This window comes from Chamaea fasciata, unplaced genomic scaffold, assembly GCF_029207755.1.
Source record: "Chamaea fasciata isolate MVZ Bird 193981 ecotype frontalis unplaced genomic scaffold, bChaFas1.0.hap1 SCAF_4, whole genome shotgun sequence".
Taxonomy (NCBI): domain Eukaryota; kingdom Metazoa; phylum Chordata; class Aves; order Passeriformes; family Sylviidae; genus Chamaea; species Chamaea fasciata.
Genome location: NW_027094089.1, coordinates 32,049,687 through 32,070,832, shown reverse-complemented (window position 1 = coordinate 32,070,832; position 21,146 = coordinate 32,049,687). Strand labels below are relative to the sequence as shown.

At 37.3% G+C, this 21,146-nt stretch overlaps 1 protein-coding gene across 1 annotated transcript in view; it reads right to left on the bottom strand.

Moving 5' to 3' along the window:
* The window catches only part of PIK3R1 (phosphoinositide-3-kinase regulatory subunit 1), a 60,764-nt gene that overhangs the window by 19,644 nt on the left and 19,974 nt on the right, over positions 1-21,146 (bottom strand). Inside the window, exons 3-7 of the mRNA XM_066181234.1 lie at positions 7,432-7,524; positions 5,948-6,022; positions 2,991-3,122; positions 1,873-2,074; positions 1,591-1,670 (exon numbers count right to left, since the gene is read on the bottom strand). Of these exons, the coding sequence (XP_066037331.1) occupies positions 1,591-1,670; positions 1,873-2,074; positions 2,991-3,122; positions 5,948-6,022; positions 7,432-7,524 (582 nt within the window). The remainder of the gene's footprint in view (positions 1-1,590; positions 1,671-1,872; positions 2,075-2,990; positions 3,123-5,947; positions 6,023-7,431; positions 7,525-21,146) is intronic.

The window sequence follows — 21,146 nt, the reverse complement described above, 5'->3', positions numbered from 1 at the left end:
AATTATTAATGTAGTGTCAAATCATATAAATCTGATGGATACAACGGCATTTCTTCAAGCACCCTAATGACACTCTCAAAATGACTAGACTCCTTGTCCTCATTAGTAGTTCTAACATCAACACCTTTCACTTTTATACTTTTTTCACATGAAGCAACTTGGGCAGATAAGCAACCAAGTGATCTCTTAAATGCAACTTATAAAATTCTTGCTTTGAAACTGAACAAACTGTTGACCCTTCCTTTGTAACCTACCGACCAGTGCTTCTAGACATTTATATTTACATACTCCAAAGCATTTGCAAACATATAACTATAAAAAATGCTATTAGCATTAGACAGTTAGAATCTGTTTCATTTTTTAAGGCTTGTAACATGTGACAAAGAAAATAATTCTTTAACAATTGGCAGATATTTACTGATGCTTTGTAAAATAGGACAAATACTGTAAGTTTGGACTCTCCTAGTTGTTACGAAGCAATAGAGAGAAAAATATACAGGGGTTCTGGAAATCCCTGCTTAACCACTTCACCAAAATTAAACAAAACTAAATAGCAAACTGAAAACAGATGTACACAAAATGTTAGGGAAAGTTTCCTAACTAACAGAGCTTTCAAAGAGAGCATTAGGAACAAAAATTTTAGCCATTTTAAATTAATCTTCACTAGCTGACGAAGAGGATTATACAATGTGCCTACCCAAAACACAGGAAATAAAGCACTTTTCTGATGCGTTCTAGCTCTTCAGATCTTAAATAACCATACAAATCCTACTGCCAATAACTTTATTTTGTGCTTTGACTACAGAGGTGGAAAAGGTATAGGATGTCCAATGTTCTGTTCACTCTTTCCTCTGTTAGGGCACTCTCTCTTAATAAGCTGTGAAAGGAATTGCTTTCAGCTAATATGTGAAGTTCCCTGCATTAATAATTTCCTTTGCACATAGTTAGCAACTCTGTCTTGCTTATACCTAATACTTGATTTGAACCCAGGGATTTTGCATAAATTAGAGGTGTGCTTCACTATTTGTTGACTTAATTAGATGTTAACAGAAGCAATACAAGTAGGATCTAGCTTTCCTGGATGGGCTCTTAATATTTTTCACATTATTTATTGATACTGATAAATAAATATTTTGTGTATCTGGATTAAAAAAATACACGTATGTAAATAATAGCATATAGCACCATAGCGTATAGCAAATCAAAGAAAATTTGCCTGGGAGTAAACTGAGAGTTCAATAAAACCTTGAGAATTAGCCTCCCACCACTGTACGATATGCATTCTATTGTTTTTCAGGTCTTAAAAAACTCACAAAATCCTATTTGCCATTTACTGAAAGAGAATGAAAGTTCTAAGGCTATACAAACTATTGGCACCAAAATGATTTTAATGAAAAAGAATATTTTTTATAAAACAAACATTGCACACCACTATAAAATATATGAACAACTTCTGCTTAGCTCTGTAATTGTGCACTTTTGTTTTGCATTGTTTGATTTAAATAGAAAAAAATGCAAGCATTTACTGTCCTTAAGTTGCATTTTAATATTTAAGAGAACATAACTTTTTAAATTAAAAATATTTTTTACCTGGTACAGGCTGTCTCTCATTCCATTCACTTGTGATTAAAACCTCCAGTATTTTTATGTGGTGTTCTGTATTATCAGAGCTGCAAGAGATGGATTAATCAGTAAGAACGAGGAGAAATAGTAAAGTTTACTTTAAATTACTAAAAAAAGTTGAAAGAATATACTACAATGCTCTCACATCAGAAATAAGATCAGAAAATTATTTAATTAATCTTATTTACTGTATAACTAATTCATATTTGCAGTAAAAAATATGGTAAAGATGACCCATGTACCACGTACCTTGCTATCTGGAATTTGAAAAGCAGAGGGCTGAAAATTTCAGCCAGAGACCTTGCATTCAAGAGATTTTTGCTGGAGGCTTGACAAACTCTGAGGAAATGTTTGAGCAAATACTGGAGTGTGAGCCAATACTGGGGAGGTATATTTGGAGATCTGATCAGTTTCTTCAGCAACTGAGCATATTCCTCTGAGCTCTGCACTTCTGCAAGCAAACAGATAAATGGTTCTTGAAACCAGCACAGGAACATTCAAGTAAAATGAAACTGTATGTGACTCCTTTAGAAACACTAATTTTGCAGAAAAAAATAATTCTGTCCTTCATTGGAGCCACAAGATTTCTTTCTTCTTTTAAAAGAAGTGAAATGCTCAGGGAAGAGCAAAGAACAAGTATTTAAAAGTCAAATGGAAACAGATATGCATTTTGGTAAAAACCACAATGTGTTCAGAGTGTACTGGTAGAAGTCTGTCTTGTGTTTAGCGTCACACATGATTGGGTAATTCTAAGATGCACCAGATAAGTCTCACAGGTGCTGTTCTAACTTTGAAGGTTACCAGTAACAATATCCTGCCCTGAGATATATAACAGAATACTTGGCCCATGTGATGAAAGCCTGCAAGCTGTACTTGTTTGAAATGACCACTGTAGATGGCAAATCTCACATGCATATATTTCTCACTTCGTAATCTGCAGCCCCAATGTAACACAGCACTACATGACCTCTAATACATCTACTTTGTCAGCACTGATAAAAAGTTAAAAATTAGCTTTCTGTATACAGGTAAGTCCTTGATTTTTCCCCCCAGTTCTTCTACAGTTTTTCTAAACCTAAAATAAAATAGCTACTAAAATACAATTACTAAAATAAAGAGGACTGTGTTATCCCGTATATTTTACATTATGTTTACCTAAATAAGTAACCAAATAATGCAGAATAATGTCTAGATCTGAACTGAAACAGCTTTCATAGAAAGGGGTAAAGGTGTATTTATGGCTTCTGAGATGCTGCCAGGTTGTGTAGAATTTTTGCTGTTCCTTGGCTGACAGCTGGACCACCAGATATTTGAAATTCTAGTAAAAGCCTTTTTGTTTGACATTTGAAATAATGCGATAATCATACCTTGAGCTACAGAAATCATGTCACTGTAAACAGCTGCTGGAATGATGGGATTCGGCAGGTCCATGATATATCTCTTGAGAGCATCTGATAAAGTGTGAACATCAAATGTCTCTAAATCTAATGAAGAGGCATCTAAAGGGAAAGAGCAACATGCTTTTTAGATTTCAGGAAGCGGAAAAAATACACAAGCTCATAAAAAAACAAAATTCCTAACTTACATCTGCTTCATGGGGAACAATTCATAAGAATGTAAGACAGCAAGAAACATCTTTGAGATGAAGAACATACAGAGTTCAACACCAGTTCATGCCCAGTCCCTTGGCATCTCATGAACCAAATGGTTTCCATAACTGTGTGTGGCCTTCTGTCACATACAATCCAGGACTGAACTCAGAGTAATGGTAGTGATTTGCTGCATCTTGGCAATGTTATGTAACATTAGAATATTTTTAACAGGTCTCTGTTTTATGTGTAAATATTTTGTGTAAGAAGTAAGTACTAATCAAAGGTTTGGTCTAATGCAGCTTCTCTCCAGGGAGCTACTTCTGTTGTGACTGGAAGTTTGATTAACATCTTGGGGATCCAAGTCTGCAAATATTTATATAAGTAAGTCGAAACAAATACACACGTGCAGAACTGTGTGCTTGGTGTTTTATGCAGCTGTTGGGATTTATCTTGTAAAACTTGATACCCTTCCAGGGTAGTTATGACTCGGGATAAGGTTTGGGAGTATCACATAAAGGACTACGTGTTAGTGTTGGAGCAAAGAATATTGGCAGCAAAAATAAAAATGGGAAAATACAGAAATCCAAAGTTAGTGAAAGCAAGATTAGAGTTCATCCTATAACATGAAACTCTGGCACAGTAAAGTCCTAAGTGCATACAAAGATCCACATTTTGTACAAGAATTTAGAAGCATTAATGCTGATCAACCTTCTATCTAGCAAGGTCCCTGGTAAAGTAACTATTGAATCCATTTGTCCAATTTAAACAAAGGCAACAGGGAGGTAGAGGACTCAGATAAATGGTGTGTCTACCAATACTGTGAAATAAGGCAGCCAAGAGGGGGGTAGTGAGAAACTTAGTACTCCTCCACCTTTGTTTTCCCCCAAAAAACAAAAAGCTTGCAGTAGGAGCTCAAATCTTATCAGACACCAAAGAATTTGCATGAGAGAAAGGCATAATTAATGTCTCAGATTATATAAAACTTGCGGTGTGGGAATGATTTCTGCAAGAGCAATTATGTGTCAGAGAATCCACAAATTCTTAAAGAAATAGCTTTTAATAGTTTTGCTGCTTGCTGACTGTTTTTTATTTCATAAGCCAAGTTAAATCATACTTCTTCAGTGTTGACCATTTCTCTGAAGCATGCCCCCAATTACTATAATGAATACATGAGTAAGAATATACTGACTCTGCAACTCTCTGGGTGTAATATCATAAACAGACCTGAACTCCATCTGCTGAGCTGACAAGATGTAAATCAGCTGTGATTTTTGAGCTAGATAGTATTGTGTTGATGCTAACAGACAGTTATCCAATTGAAAAATGGAGAGCATTTTAACCACTAGCAGAACAGCACACTAATGCAAGTTCACAACTTTGAGATCAAAGCTGACTTTTCCCTCTGAATTAGCATTCTCCTAATTCAAAGTGAGCAGGCAGAGGAAATGAGATCTGTCTCTACTGGATACTCACTCTGTCCTGGAAGATCATAGTCCTACTTTAAAGAGAACTAAGAAAGATACTGTTACTAAAGGGAAAAGTTCTGTTTCTTTTACTGAACTCTAAACATATTTTCAGTAAGAGTATATGTGAACCATGAATTTTTCATCTCAAGAGACAGATAAACCTTTCATAAAAGTATAGCTCAGTTTAGAGAAGAAAGGATTCAGAAAAATTAAGAGATAAAATCATATTGGTGCTACAGAAAATCTGGATTTATCTGGACTGAAAATTAATAAATACAACACTAAAAATGTGAATGCTATCATGAGGCTGCTAGGACCACATGCCTATCTTCTCTCCCTGCTTGCACACATACACTTCTTCACTCCTATCACAAACAGCATAGGACAGGATGCCCTTTTGTTTTGAAAAAAGAGACAACTCAGAGTATCATCGCTTATTCACTTTGTTAATATTTGCAATTATTAAAAACGAGGAGACTAAATCACTGTGTGAGTTTGCTTTCTTTTGCCCCTTTGGCTACAAGGCATGTAACCATTTTCATTTTCTGCCCCTTGTATTTTGGCACTCTTTTAGGCAAATGGAAGCTCACATCACACATGGCACTCAAGTGTGCCAAGTCCTGGCCAAACTCTCCTCCTACTCTCATTCTGAAACAGTGCTGTCATGCCAGTATATTCTGGCCTGAAGAAGAAATTAAGTATACCAAAAAAGAAGAGGAAATACATTTCAGGGAACTTGAACAGGTATGTGGTAGTGGTGTAGTTGCATTTTACTGTCTGAGAACTCAGCCTAAAATATTAATTCAATTGTCTCTTTCACTTCAGTGTCACTCTGTAGCAGGTAGATAATGGACTGTTATTGACATCCCACCTACTGGACGAAAAAAATGCAACTCAGAACTGTATGTAAACAACTGCCCATTTGTTTACAAAATAATAACCTGCAGCCTTTCAGGAATAATATATCTTTACCTTGATTCTGAACAAAACATCTTGTTTTTCTCTGTACAGACAGACTGTCAGTCTTTGAACAAGTGAGATGACAAGAGATTAAAATAAATACTCTTAGAAAAAAAAGGTGCAGTAGAGCCATGAAAAAGGCAACTTGTAAAAGTGAAAAATATTTTTCATATCAAGTGTAAAAGTTAGAAAAGTTTTTTTACTTATATATGTATTTTTAATAGTATATTATTGAGAACGAGCACATATGAGTGAGTGGTCTGACCACAATCTGTCTAGTGCTTTAAGGAAGAGAACTGTACTTACCACATTCAAAAATTTGTCTTAATTCCACTGTGCTGCTGGAACCTTGTGCTCCATACAAAGCTGAGTACTCCAGACCTTCAAAACAAAATTGATGGGACACGTTGAAGACAACATTAATATTTCGATGACTGTTGCCCTGATGCAACATATTTCTGTTTTCTTCAATAAGTACTTGCAGTATAAATTAGCAACATTCTTTCACCTACCACACTACAGAATGTGATTGTTTTTTGAGGCAGTAAGACACATCTTTGTGCACTCAAGCTTCTGTGTCTACAGAAAGAGTTGGCCAAGGAAGATCAGAGATGCCAGTAGTCCCATGTACACTGTACAGCTGTCCACTGGCCATCTGTAGAAGGCCAGGACTAGGAAACAGATTCACACTGGTGCCAGAGAAAATATCTGTATATATCACATTATGCGCTTAATAATACCCCTGAATTATTAGAAAAGACATCAGTAAAGTGTTTTCACATGAAAGACGCTATTTACAACTTTTCTACATCAGTGAAAATAGAGAAGACACAAGGAAAGGGACCCTATGCAGGGATGCAGAGCACCGACGATTTAACACTGTTAATGGTGTCTCCTGAAAGCAGCAGTTCCTTATGCAAACTGGTGCAAATACTGGCTCTTCACACTGATATCAGCAAGCTACGACTCTTCAGGAAAGAGGCACTCTTTCAAAGTACCAGAGGTGTATGTTAGAACATATGTCCCCAAGGACAGCAGCCTGATTCTCACTAGAGTACCACTTTTGCTCTTGTTCCCCAGCTTAAGGCCCCTAAATGAGCAGGACTCACTGAGCTGCTCCTTACCTCACCACGGCTATAAAAGCAACATCAGAGGAGGTGCCAGAAAGACAGAAATAGGGCAAAAGAAGTATGACATTGTAAAAGAAAGAGGAAAGCCTCAAAAGGATGGGGAGACATCAGCACAGGAAAGCAAAAAACCCATAGGAAAAAAAAACAGGAAAAAAAAACCCATAAAAGCAACACTGTCTGGCTCACTATAGAGCAGCAAGAGAGAATTGGCTCCTGAAGAATAAAACCAGTTCTTGAAACCTTTTTATTCAGTTTTATTCTTTTCTTTTTTCCCCTGCTTTGGGGCAAAATATTACTTTTTTCCCCTGTGTGGCTGTGTATCCAACTCCATGTTATGCTGGCATTTACATAACCAACTAAAGGTGCTTACTGGTTAGAAAAAAAATAAAACAATACTAAAACCTTCCCCATTACCTTCCAATAATACTTATATTAATTATTAAGTGCCATTTGAGGTAAGCTTTAGTTTTGCTCCTACAGTCCAAATAGCCTCTAATGAACAGAAACCAGTGCAATAAACCTTAAAGGAGATTATTTTGGATGTTAAGTAATGTGATGCATTATCAGCTCTAGAAAGAGGACATGCCAGCTATGGATCCAACTCTGCAGTCTTGGTTCACATAAGCAACAAAAATTTTGGTAGATCATCCTTCAGCCTACCTTTCTTTTCAATTGTCTCTACTATCTTGACAAGAATTGGTGGAGCAACATCAGGAGGCGCAAACTGCTCTGTAAGGTCTGGAAGTGAAAAAGCTGTAGAAAAAAAGAAGAAAAGTAAGTCAAGCTGCAGGTGAATGCAATAATTTTATGAAAATCATGACATGTAATGCTAATTTTTAAATCACAAAACAAGCATCCCACTTGTCAGGGCTATATGAGAAAACTCCATAATTAATTAAAAAAACAAAAGAAAAATTATGAAAATTGCATTTTTTATAGCATTTTCTTCCAGGGAAAATTCTCCCTAAATTCATTCTCCATATTGTCTAGGAAAAGAAAACACACAAAAAAAAGCTTGCAGTCTATGGATGTGCAGAAATACAATGCAAATAAGGAAAGAAAAAAATCTTTTGGTCTGTGCACCAAGTGAAGGAGCTGGACACATAACTCTCTGGGAGTGCCTGATGCTCTGGTAAAATAGACTTACAAAGGCCTGAAACAGCAGTAGAAACAAGTATTTCACACTCATACACAAGCTCAGTAACCTCTCTGCATTTTAATTTTCAAGCATCATACTATTAACAGTATAGTCTACTTGAAGCAAGCATTTTCTTTTCTACATGGAATGGTTAGGAATAAATAACAGTAAAATTGGAAAGGGATACTTCATAAATTCAAACAAAACTGCACCCAGGTTTTATACAAAGTCAGTTTTCATGCAATCAAGTTTCTTCATGGAGAGAACATTCTCTATAAAGGTATATTCTGGCTCTCTGAGGAAAGATCTATCTCTAAATGCACATTTTTTTTTGCCAAAAGAATAATTTAAAAGTTTTAGAGTGGTCCTGTTTAACACTTGGAAACAATGTTTACATAAAGGTATTAAACTACTACCAGAAACATCTGGCATAGTTTGATGGATTATGATTGATAAACAAATCACTGAAGTAAATCAGTGATAAATTAATCACTGAAGTAAAAATTGCCAGTTGCCTAAGCAATGGTGATCTCTGCTCAATTAAACCCACCATGGACAAACAGAGAGTAATTCTTGAACACACAAGGTGCCTATATGGATATGCATAAATACATAAATGCACACCCTCCACCTCTATTTTCAGAAGACTGAAACAAAATGATAACTAAGTAGAAGAAGAAAAAAACCCCAGAAAACTGTGAACAGAGACTTTTTAAAGAAAAACTTTGAGATAGCCAAAAAAATATATCAACTGAGAAAGAGAGAGCAGACAATTTTGGCTGGTAATTCACTCTATTTTAGATTACATAACTTCATAAAAATGCAAATAATTTTTCTGCAGTTTAACCCCAGACAGCAACTAAGTCCCACACAACTGCTCAGGCTCTCTCCTCTGGTGGGATGGGGGTGAGACTCAGAAGGGTAAAAGTGAGAAAACTATTGGATTGAGGTTTAGACAGTTTAATAGGGAAAGCATAACCCACACACAAAAGCAAAGCAAATCAAGGTACTAATTCAGTGCTTCCCATGGACAGGCAGATGTTCAGCCATCTCCAGGAGAGCAGGGTTCCACCACTGGGTAATAGCGACTTGGGAAGGCAAACACCATTTCCTTTCTACATCTCCCACTTTTTTATTCTTCCCCCAGATTTACTGCTGAGCACAGCAGTCTGTGGCATGGAATGTCTGTGTCAGTTGTGGTTAGCCGTCATGGCTGTGTCCCCTCTCAGCTTCCTGTTCACCCTCTGTCTCCTCACTTGTGAGGTGGGGTCCGAAGCAGAAAAGGCCTTTACATTGTATGAACCCAGCAATAATTAAAACATCCCTGTGCTATTAACACTGTTTCCACCATGAATCTGAAATGCAGCCTCATGACAGCCACTATGAAGAAAATTATTTCTACCCCAGTCAAACCCAGCACAAATTTAAAAACCAGAAAGAGAGCAAGGAAGGGACAGAAGTTTGGAAATACAGAGAGATGAGGAGTGAAATGAAAGTCAATAGTAGTGACAGAACTGAAGGATACTGGCAAAAAGAAGGAAAATTATGGTACAATAATGATGATAATACTTTTTAACCCATTCATAACTGTGGAGATTAGAAAAGCCTCTGTTAGTTGTAACAGTTTAACTTAGGAGGCCCAGAAGATTCAGGAGTTTCAAAGGAGTCACCTATTCACATCTCTGGCCTGCTGGTGCTTTTTAATGACTTGAGGAAAATAAGATCAATTCCCACAGACCCAAAGAGTTCTAATACCTGATCTGCACTCTGAAAGGACAACTAACATGCCTACATGCTAGTGTCATTATAATTCCTGGGCAAAATAAAGAAAAAACCTAAAACTAGGCTCATATAATGCAACAAAAGATAGCAGACAGCATTGTAACAAAGGATCATCTGCACAGCTTTTTAGAGGATAGGTTCTTTCCTTGTTGGCACCTTTGTGAGCTGAAAAAGGCTAATGAGTAGACATAATAAACTTCAAAATTGCATCAGATAGTTAACTTGGTCTAACATTCCGATTAAAAGCTAAATTTAACGAAAACATATGTATGGGTGTATTAAAGCAGAACAAACTAAGGGAGCAAATGGACTTTTCAACTCTTTCCATCTTCAAATCACTTTCAGATTCCCTTGTAACATCCCTTTTGTACCTGCTTCATCTACACAAGGTGGGCTCAAATGGAAAATGCTTCACTCTAAGCAGCCTCTGCTGAGGCATACTGAAATACAGACCAACAAATCTGTAATTTTTAAATCAAGCAGTTTTCAACCCCAAACTATGCGTCTATCTTATTATATGGACAAATGTATTGAAATAATAAATGAAAGATTAGAGTAATATCAAAAGGTATGCTATGAAAATACTCAGATTGTGAGATACTAATATACTCAAGAGAATGCTAAGGGCTTAAAATGGATCCCTCACATGGTAGCAGAGGAAGAAGAGGTTTTAAGAACAGAAGTTTACATACTTTTACGCATGAAAGTAACTTTCTGGTCCCTTACAGAGCTAGTTACATTAAATTTCTCCCTCTTTCAAAACATCAACAAAATTGCATCATCTCTGAACAAAGATGCTCATCTCCTAATTCTAGATGGAGGCAGCATGCAGCCACAATCAGCAGTCTAAACTGAAACAGAGGAAAGAGACAAACAAGGATAAATAGAGACAGAGGATGGAAGTCAAAATTGACAGACAGAACCTTATGAAGTGACAGCTTGGCAGTTCAGGGATGGCCCATCCAGGCTACTAAGCAGCACAGTGCTTTCTCCCATTAACCAAATTGTGCACTGAAATGATGGCAAGACATCAACAAGTACCTATCAACAAGGTGTATTTAGAAAAATAATTCCAATTACCCCTGATGTAGACCTTGTACACGAGGCATGGAGTCCAAGGAAAGCAAAGAGGATAACCCAACATCAGAGGAAGATGTCAGTTCGGGAAGAAGCCCCTTGCAAGGTGAAGACAAGACAGTACAGGAAACAGTTTATCTCCATGTGACATTAGGATTGGGGTGGTGTAGACCTTACCTAAATTACCTAAGCAGAAAGGGCCTCTCTTCCTGCAGCCTTTTTGATGCTCCATGCTTTTCATCTCAACTTTAAGTAGAACTTTAGCCTAAAAGCAGGTTTGTGTCATAATCTGTTACAAATATCTTTGTTGTAGAGTACTCATCAATCAATAATATTCTTGCTTAAAGTGAAAGCCTTCTGCAAGCTATGCATTTCCCTTTATATTTACACAAAATCTGTAATATATCTACAAAACATGTATGCAAAGAAAATGCCACATTGCTTAAAATGAAAAGTTTCCAAATTTTCTCTGCTAGCCTAAAATAGGCATTTTAGGAGTTCAGAGGATTTCTCTTCCTCTCTTTATCCCATTTCTCTCCAAAACTGGAAACTTATATAGCCAAAGACATTGCTGAACTTTTAGATATGACATAAGACTTCAAGTGAATGACAATTCATTCCATAAATACGTTGTCTGTAAAATACTTCTGTATTTGACTGAAAACTCAGGATATTCACCTCACTTTTAAGCTCTACAGCAAAAAGACACAAAAAACAGAGATTCACATAATGGCAGGTTCAAAACCTGCAGTTAATCAGCAACACAGAAGTCACAGAAGAAAACATCCAATTAAGATGCTCAGCAATGTAGAAGAAAAACATTCACTTCATTAACATGTTGAAGATAGCATGAACAAATTAAAATCATTTAACCTCCCACCTGTTCTAGGATTTCCTACTCATTGTTTCACCTTCAATATAATTAACACACAACATCATACTGACTTTTGCTTCAAATTTCCCAGCTTTTGCAAAAAAGAGAAAATTATGTTCATTTAAAGGTGAAAGGCTTCACAAGTCACATAGTCAGAAAACCCCAAAAAACTTAACAGTACTTAAAGAACTGAAGACACTTCATTACATTTCTAGAGAATACAGCCCAATTTGGGAACAGTGCACTTCAGTTTCAAAATGCTGAGAGGAAATCTCAGAAGCTAAACTGAAGAAAAATACATCTAATTTCTGGGGAAATTTTTTTTTTTTACTAAAAAGCCAAAATACAAGTTATGATTAAATAACTCCTGATTGTAGATTAGGTGGACCAGGAGAAAACTCAGCAGGCACGTTAAGATTTGCAGTGGGAAAAGAAAACTTTTTATATAGGTCAGTTTTAGTAAAAGACAACTAGAAAAAACCTCACATGCAACCTGCATTTAGTGTGTGATTTCAAAGTACTGTTTTTCTTTGAAGAATGCTGTAAGACAACAGAGATGTTTGAAGAACTAAATCCAGTCTAAAGGATTTGAGCAACTTTGTAGATCCCTTTGCTAAAACCCTGTATCAGTTTTTCATTTAAAGCAATATTTTCCCCCAAATGCCTCTGTTTTTTTTTTTTTTTTTTTTTTTTTTTTTTTTTTTTTTTTTTTTTTTTTTTTTTTGTTTATTTGTTTTTGTTTTTTCCCTTAATCTCAGGGTCTCCAAAATATAATGGTTCTCAAAACTGTCTTCTTTCTAGGTCTGGTAGAGGGTGTCCAGATAGTAAAAGAAGCTTCTGATGGCACTTGATAAAAGCTGGATTTTCCACTAGCTTTATTTTTACCTTGCCACAGTGAGAACCAGAGTGAGATGAACGATGAATCAAGGGATCTCTCCAGTCTGCAAACTCTTCCTTCTCCCTGTTGCAGACAGGACTGAACAGCTCTAGGGCAATGGCAATGTGTGGGAGATGAGAGCATACCTTACATTCAAGGGTTGCCAGTACAGCTACAAAGTGCAAGATGAAACCAGCACACAGCTGCACCTTTTGGAAGGGTTCTCAGTAAAAAGATATAGACTTAGTACCTGGCAATGACAAGTGGAAATTTAAAGCTGCAATTTGGCTTCAGATGCTTCTGAGACATATCTTTCATTACTGCTAGAAGAAGAATGAAATTGAAAAACATATATAATAAAACCCCTTTAAATGTACGGAACATACCATGAAAGGGAGTTTAATTTCTAAGTATTTTCAGGAACTATATACTAACTCTACCTGAATTTAACTTGCAGTTAACATTACTCCATGAATGTTCTTATTTTTCCAGAAATTTTGATGACAACACAGCTCTACATAAAATCTACTAATTGAGAGCTCAGGACTGACAATGATCATAATACTTTTGGTGCACGCAGATATACTCTTTTTGCATGCAATTGTATCCACTAACATAACAATTTTCTATGGCTTTACCCACACCCTTGTTTGAAAGTCATGCAATAACTAGAGACATGAAAGGTTTCACCAGTACTTAAATCAGCTATATTAAACATAAGCATATTAATTAATGCAGAAGAAGAAATGCAAAGGTAAGGATCATGGTCAAGCAAGCTGTGATAATCCTCCAACAAGATTAGCCAACAAACAGTAAAGAAGTGATGGCTGGCCAAGCACCTAAAATATTTCCTCCAGCAGCACCTTCAGTATAATGCATTACCAGCTGTGGACAATGGGGGGTTTCCTACATAGTTCAACACCCCTGCTTGCTATTGAAAATTCTGGGAAACACAGGAGCTTACTTTTTTTATTGAAATACTATTATTTCACTAGTTATGTACTCTGCTAGGTACGGGAAATGGAATTCAAACAATGTTCCACTATTATCACCCATCTTCCTTGAAACAGTATCTGAATTTCAATAAGGATCCATAATGTCTGAATTCAACAGCTCATCAGCATACAACGCTGAATTCCAGTGAAGATATGTTGGAAATGAGGCAGTTTGGCAGGTCTGCAGGGCCTTTCAGGCAGTGGTATGTATTGAGCTGTCCCACATACTCCTCCAGGGTGCTGGCTGCTAGTGACTCCCATATCAGAGATAGAAGAGCTTGAGGAGATTGTGCTGGGAACACACCAAAAGCCCTGCCTGTGGAAACATGAGTTCAGACCCTGGAAAAATGGAAAGTACTAGGAGATACATCATCACACAGATGATGGCACAACCTGAAGCTTCTCATGACCCTGTGGTGGCAGCTGATACAGATGCTGAGCCTCAGCCATTGCAGCCCTCTCAGCACTTCGGTAATCAGCTGGAGGAGAAAAGGCCACATGAACCTCACAATACATCAGAGTGAAAGGAGCCTTACTGACAAAAAACTCAACTCCTAGCGAGAGGGAATTCTGTGACCCACTGTATGTTTCATAACAGTCTTAAAAAGTAGTGAGTTCCTGCAGAAAGTTTCAGTACAACAGTATGAAAGACTGAAACCCCCCCCCCCCCCAACCTCTAACTCTTGAGAAATTTTCCACAGAGATCTGTGCTTTGGGTTCGGTGTCAGACCAACACAAAAGATAAGTCTGGTATTACAACTGAATACCAAAAAGCCGCTCAATCTGAGATTTGAAGAGCTCAACCTTGCTTTGACATTTGCATTTTCAGATAACCTAACGGTATTTACCAAAAGAACAATGTTCAGAACTGCCCAACTGCCAGTAGCAAAAGGTTTTAACTAGGCAAAGATGAAAGACAAAAAGGTGAAGAGAAAGTCAGTGTTACTGTGTATCTTAAATAAATCAAGGACTGCCATAGAAAGTAAATTCAGCTGCAGCTGTAGCCCCTACTGAGATGATTTAGTTTGGCTTTAGTTAAATGCTACTAGAGGCTGAAAGCACCATCTAAAGTGTCAGGAGGAAGAGTTGTTCAGGGCTCAATTACTTTCTCCAATACTGGTTTCATTAGAAAGATTTTAAAACAGAACACCATTCAGGAAAAAATATGAAGGAGATTTAAGCTTCTATGAATTTGACATGTCATCCATCACAAGTGGCTTGATAAGTCTGCCAACTATTACTCGCCTCTTGTGAGGTGTCATCAGTCAGGCAGGTTGCAGACTCAGAATAGTCTTGGCAGTAGAGAAGACTAGATTCAGGAGAACTGAAGACAGGTGAAGAGTGTTGCAGCACTAGAAAAAGCAAAGGTCATGCCCACCAACGCTATGAGTCTTTGGGCTCAGAAGTCCATTTATAAGGAGGCAAAAAATTTTCTGAGACTTAGGATTTGTGACATATATGTGATATGAACTATGTATGTATGTATTGTGATATGAATGACCCCAGAGCTATAAAGAGAAATAGGGAAATGATACTTGCTGGTGACTTTAAATAACTGAGATACAACTGGAAAGCTGAATGAAAATACTACCATTTTATAATCCTTGACTATTATGTACCCAGGACAGCCTGCTTCTTCCACTGGCTAACAGGTGTTGGGTATGAACTGGAGGACAAAGCAGTAACTTGATGTTCCCTGTTAACAGAACACTGAAGATTTCAGCCAGAAAATACAGATCGGTACTGAGAAAATAGTTCATCACATCTGCTGTCATTCCTCTTTTTACTCTGTCTACAATTGAGGAACACCTGAGTAAAGCAGAACTGAATAAAGCCTTTCATGGGTATCTCAATGGCAACATTTAACTCTCATGGCAAAACAGTATTCTGGCAATACACTTTCAGACTTCGAATATCTTTGTAAAGCAACCATAGTTCTGCTGTGATCCTACATCAGTAACACTGAGGGAACAACAACTTACCCAAGGGGCTTATTCCAAAAGGATGACAAGAGCAGATCTCAAAAGCGTGATCTACCGACTCTACTACTGGGCAGTCCCATTTTAATGACCAAAACAAAGCCAATATCTTCAGATTCCTCTGTGTAACAGAGTAGTAACAACATAGCCTATACACTTGAAAAAGTGTATCATTTTATCCTAGCTACACACAGTATGTCAAAAAGATATAGTTACCTGCATAAATCAATGCTGTAACTGAAACCAATAAAATACTTTGCCTAGATACTTCCCAGGGTTATCAGCACACATGCAAGCAATGCTCTGGTTGATAAAGTATCATGTGCATGGTGACTATGCAGAGAATTTTTGGGGGCCAGGAGAACTAATTCCTGTCTTCATCCCAGTTTATGAAGTTGTGCCAGCTGCACTCTCAGGGCTAAAAAGAACAAGGGCCAGCTATGTGAAAAGGGGTGAAACAAGCCCTGGTAAATACAGATTACTACCAGAAAATAATCCATAAAGAATAGATGGCAGGACTAAGCAGAAAAAAGTTCTGATTTGATACTGAAAGTCTTACTTAAAAAGATACCAATTCTCTGAACGAAATACAGGATCTTTTTACCCTTCTCTGTCACAAAAACATGAATATTTGTCCTAGAGCTGCTGCATTAATCAACTAAGAATTCCTCCAAGGAAAGCAAAATGAAAGTAGGGAGAGAAAGAACAAAGAGATTGTGTCTGGCTTGACGAAAGTTTAGTTGCAGAGATAAGCAGAAAAACAAAACCACAAAGCAACATAGTATAGAGAATTGTATTCCTTTATAACAGTTTAATACTTTCAACAGTGGCTGATAATCATGTTTCACACCTATTAATTTAATATTTCATAAAGCCCGGTTTCTATCATCAGTTGAAAGGGAAGTGATAATGTCTGTACTGGGAAGGAATTCCGTACATAATATTCTATCAGATTAAACCTCAATAACTTTATGAATTATGAGCTGTCAGACACTTTTCTCATCTGCTACAGAACATACTTCTTAGAAATAGAAGCTATAATTAAGACAACAGATGTTCTTTGTTGGCTTCATCTGAAGCATGGATAGTTTTTAAAAAGCAGCCTGTAGTTAAGACAGTATTCTGCTTCCCTCTATAGGTGAGCTTTTGCAATACTCTTTTCCCAAACAGAATTGAATAGCTATAGCTATTTACAACTATTATTAGCATCATTAGAAAACATGAGCAGTACTATTCTGAGAAAAAAAAATAACTAAGTAAAATGTTCTGGCATGAGGTACACCGCATTATAATGCAATATATAATGCATAGTTCTGCAAAATAAACTCCCTTCCCCAAAAAGCAAGGAAGAGATGGGAAACTACCTGTTTATTCAACTCTTCTTTCAAGGATCTGTGAGATAAACAGAAAGAATGAAATATGAAACAAGAAAGAATGTACTTAAAGATGTCTTTTTGCTTCTAAGTAGAGAAGGCACTTGAAAAGCTGAGGAGAACAGAGTGTGGGTCAGGATAGACATAGCTGGACCTGAAACCCAAGCAGGCTAGCACTGGGATTTTGACACTGCTGACTTCCAGGAGAGGCACATCTCACCTCCCTCACATGGTCTGGAGCATTGGCACAGCCTGAGGCTTCCCATGCTTTTCTCAGGCGTGGCAGACTGGCAAGTAATTCTTTCTTACCCTTCACTCTGAGGGATCACCCCAAGCCCTGTGTGACATGCAGCACAGCAGTAGTAGTGCTCTCACGTTCCCTATGAGCATCACTTTAAATGGAAGGACAGGTTAATGTCTCTAAATAGAACAAGCCAGCATGGATTTCAGTGCATGACAGAGAAAAAAATATTTAATAAGCCAACACCTGTTTTTCGTGTCTTGTTGACATCTGCAGGTACCCTGACGGCAGTTTTCAGTCAGAGAGATATTAGCAGATGAGAGGTAAGCTGTGATGTAGGTACCAAGTTACTGCATCATCACAAGCAAGGAGATGATGACAGAGATGACAGAAAGGCAGGAATGGGATAGGGTCAACCAAGTACCAAACCCATAAAGTGCAAAACTGCCTTTTCCATGAAGTGAGGCTTGTTATATTCCCTCCTCTTCCTTCAGGATTGCTGTTCCAGGACTAGAAAAGAGCTGAGATCAGCAAGAATTTGAGTAACTCAGCCTGCTCAGTTCTCCTCAGAGACATTAAATGACAATTTCAGTTTCTGGCAGTGGTTTGACATGAAACCATACATGTTATCAAGAAGGGAAATACATAACACTGAATGTTCAAGTGTAGTGTGGATAGTGCTGGCATGAGGACAAACAGCACATTCCACTGGCAGCTGCATCTTATGACTTACTTATCAAGTTCCTGGTGCTTCAGTGTTATTATTGCCATAAAACATCCAGATTTTAGTAGCGGTACATAGAAGTCCTTATTAGACAAAATCTTAATAGTTCTCTAAACAAAACCTCCCTTACTGGTATTACGATTAACTAAGCATAGCATTCCCTTAGAACTGTTGCCAGCTGCCTTCCCACAAACTACCTCATCATTCCTAAGGATTTTTATGCCACGATTTCTATTAACTTCTGCACACTAGACTTTTTTTTTTTTTTTTTTTTTTTAAATAAAACAAGAGTGAAAATACACTAAAAATATAATTTATTGTAGAGTGACTAAGGGTAAGTTAATATATTTACATGGTACCTTTGCTACAGTCACTCTATAAGGAATGAGCAGCAAAGCTCCCTCTGAGGCCTGCTACACTACACAGGCACTACTAACAAAACTATATTGTATGAGCATCAACACCACCACCAAGATCAAGCACTCAAAATTTGGGACGACAAAGAACTAAGGCTGCATGTGCAATTTCAGTTCTTGCTTTCATCTCTTTTCATATAACGGCATAGAATTTTCTCCATGAAATTACACTGCCCATTTCAGTACACAAAGACCAGAGCTCTCAAGGGATAAAACTCAACTGACAAACTGGGTAATTTAGTATCTGGAATATTATCTAGACTGTACAAGGACACCTGGTCATGCAGTAGGCTTATATACTCCTGTTTTCCTCTTCAAACCTGAATTCTCTATCATGCCATCTCAGAATGGCTTCCCATGTAAAAGCACTTTGGTTCACAATTTGTTCTTGAGTTCTTCCTAGCAACTGAGAGAGGAAATACCTATTTGGTTTTTCCTGGAAACATTTGACACATAGGAGAGAGGCAGTTGCCTGTCTTTTAAGGGAAGGAATGCTGAGGTCCATCCCAAGAGGCACTTGAAGATCTTAGTTCTGGCCAACCAATAGAAAGTTAGATTATTTCAACGACCTCTGTGAGATAAAACTTCATAGATAGAGCAAGTTCATGTGCTAGAACCATTCTCATTTAAAAAGTAGTACCATGTATTTTCCTCTGAGTAGTCTGGTGCTATCTTACAAAGATTACTAAGCTCATATTTTTTTTTCCATATATAAATGGCGACAGTTCAAAACTGTGCTCCAGTAACATCTGCTCTTTGAAACCAAGACAGGACTGTGGATGAACCTTCACTGTGAGACACCATGGTCACTGGAACACTGTTGAGAATGACCTGTCCCATCTCTAAAGGATCCTTGTTCCTTATTGCTGCTCCTATTTTCCAGTAACAAAGTTTCTTATGCAAGGCCATCACTGGTTTGTGATAGTATCTCTGCTTGAGAAGCACATTTAAAGCATTCTCTTTTTAGTCAATAATCATAATACATAAAAATTCAGGGCAGTATGTTGTTTTGCTCTGAAAATGCTTTGTTTTGTTACCTTTTTGCTGTAGAGAAACTAATTGGAGAAGAATGCCAACAAATCCCTGTCAAGCTATCCACAGACAACAAATCTAGAAGAAAAGAATAGGCTCTTCACAACTGCAAGAAAAAGATAATGTGTATTACTATGCTTGAGAAGTCAAGTTGTTTAGATCTGGAAGATTTACATGAAAGAACTGGCAGAAGCTGCTGACAGATAAAAGTCAACACTGCTCCTTCATCTTTTGGGAATTATGGGAAACATTTGTAAGTACACAGAAAGTTAAAAATAATGAGTGCATAGCAGTCACCCAGAAAAAAAATGCAAACAATGGCAACAGCTCTTCAGCACCATGACTTTTATTCAAAAAACTAATGTGTTTCAAATCAAATCAAACATGTTTCCTCCTCTAAAAAAAAAAAAAAAAGAAAGAAAGAAAAAAGAAAAATCTTAGAGCCGTAGCTGTAGCAACAAGAACACAGTAATGCTGAAAGGCAGTCTTATAAGAAAGTAAAACTGGGCTAATCCTTACACCCATTAAACCACGGGGTGATCTGACACAGACACAGAAACAACATTATTAGGAAAATCCTGGACTGAATCTACAGAGAGGTAATTCCATCATCCTCTTGACCTTCAGATGAGGAAGAAAACTCTAAGACTATAAGTTGTAACATTTTTGACCCATATCATACTCCTGTAGAGATTTCTCTGCATTGCAATATTAGTGTTATTTTCTTATTCCAATATATTTCACACTACCAAGATCCTAAACAAAAAGGATGTCATGCAGTGTCAATTACATGTACTCAATGCATGAACCTAAAGATCTGTCTTTCATAAATCACTGTTTGCTCACACCCCACTGCTGAAGTAGCTTTGATTCAGACCTTAGCACTTAAGGTGATGAATGAAATTTCATAAACCTTTACAAAGCCGTCAGGGTCCAAACTGGTTAAGTAACTCTAACTGGCAAAAGACCTTCATTTGTGTACTGACCAGCACACTGTTAGGAAATTCATATTGAGTAAAACCTACATAGGAAGGCAGGAAAAACTTATAGCAAGTGTACGAGAAAATTGAAAATGACAGCAAAGACTCATGTGCTCATGAAAAACTGGCTGTGTTTCTACACCACCGCCTGCAAGCCAAAGACTAACTGAAGTCAGGGTAAGAAGGTATGGAACAGGATTTCAGTCTGCAGTGGGAGCATTCATTTCCAAAGAGACCAAAAGCAAGAGACGAAGCCTGTCTAAGAAAGCTCAAACACTTCATATCCAAGAAATCCTTTTGCAACCTTATAGTGTGAGAGTGTCTTGCGGCCTAAACAAAGAAAAATTTCTCTCTCTTGAAAACCAGTGGTGTATTTTAAAGGAGTGAGACTGAGCAGAATAGGATGAAATAACTGAAAGAAATATTTTGTAAGTGATTTTGGAAGGTGTAAGCTATAGAAGTGCAAAACTAGAAAAAACATAAATCTGGTTAAGAACTGACAACATGTACCCTATGATCGTTAGCTCAGGTGAATCAAATAAAAGCAGCTCTTTCATGGAATAAATGAGGGAGGCAGAAGCTCTTTTTAGGTCCTCTACAAAGACCCAAGAGATGAGCAAGAACCATTCTGATCCACTGCTTCCATTCTTTCCTTCTGCTACTCAGCAGCTGCCCTACAGGATCAATGCTGTCTCTGATCTTAGTGAACTACTAAGCGTATACGTGAGAATGACAAGAAAAACTAATGTCTTGAATATTTAAGTGCTGCCAGTTGTACAGATCTTCTAGAGGTCACACACATAAAACATCCAAATCAGTTTTTCCATCAGCCTGCACCTGCTAAAAAAGTTAGCTGGTCTTCTAACCCATCCATATCTGAAAATACA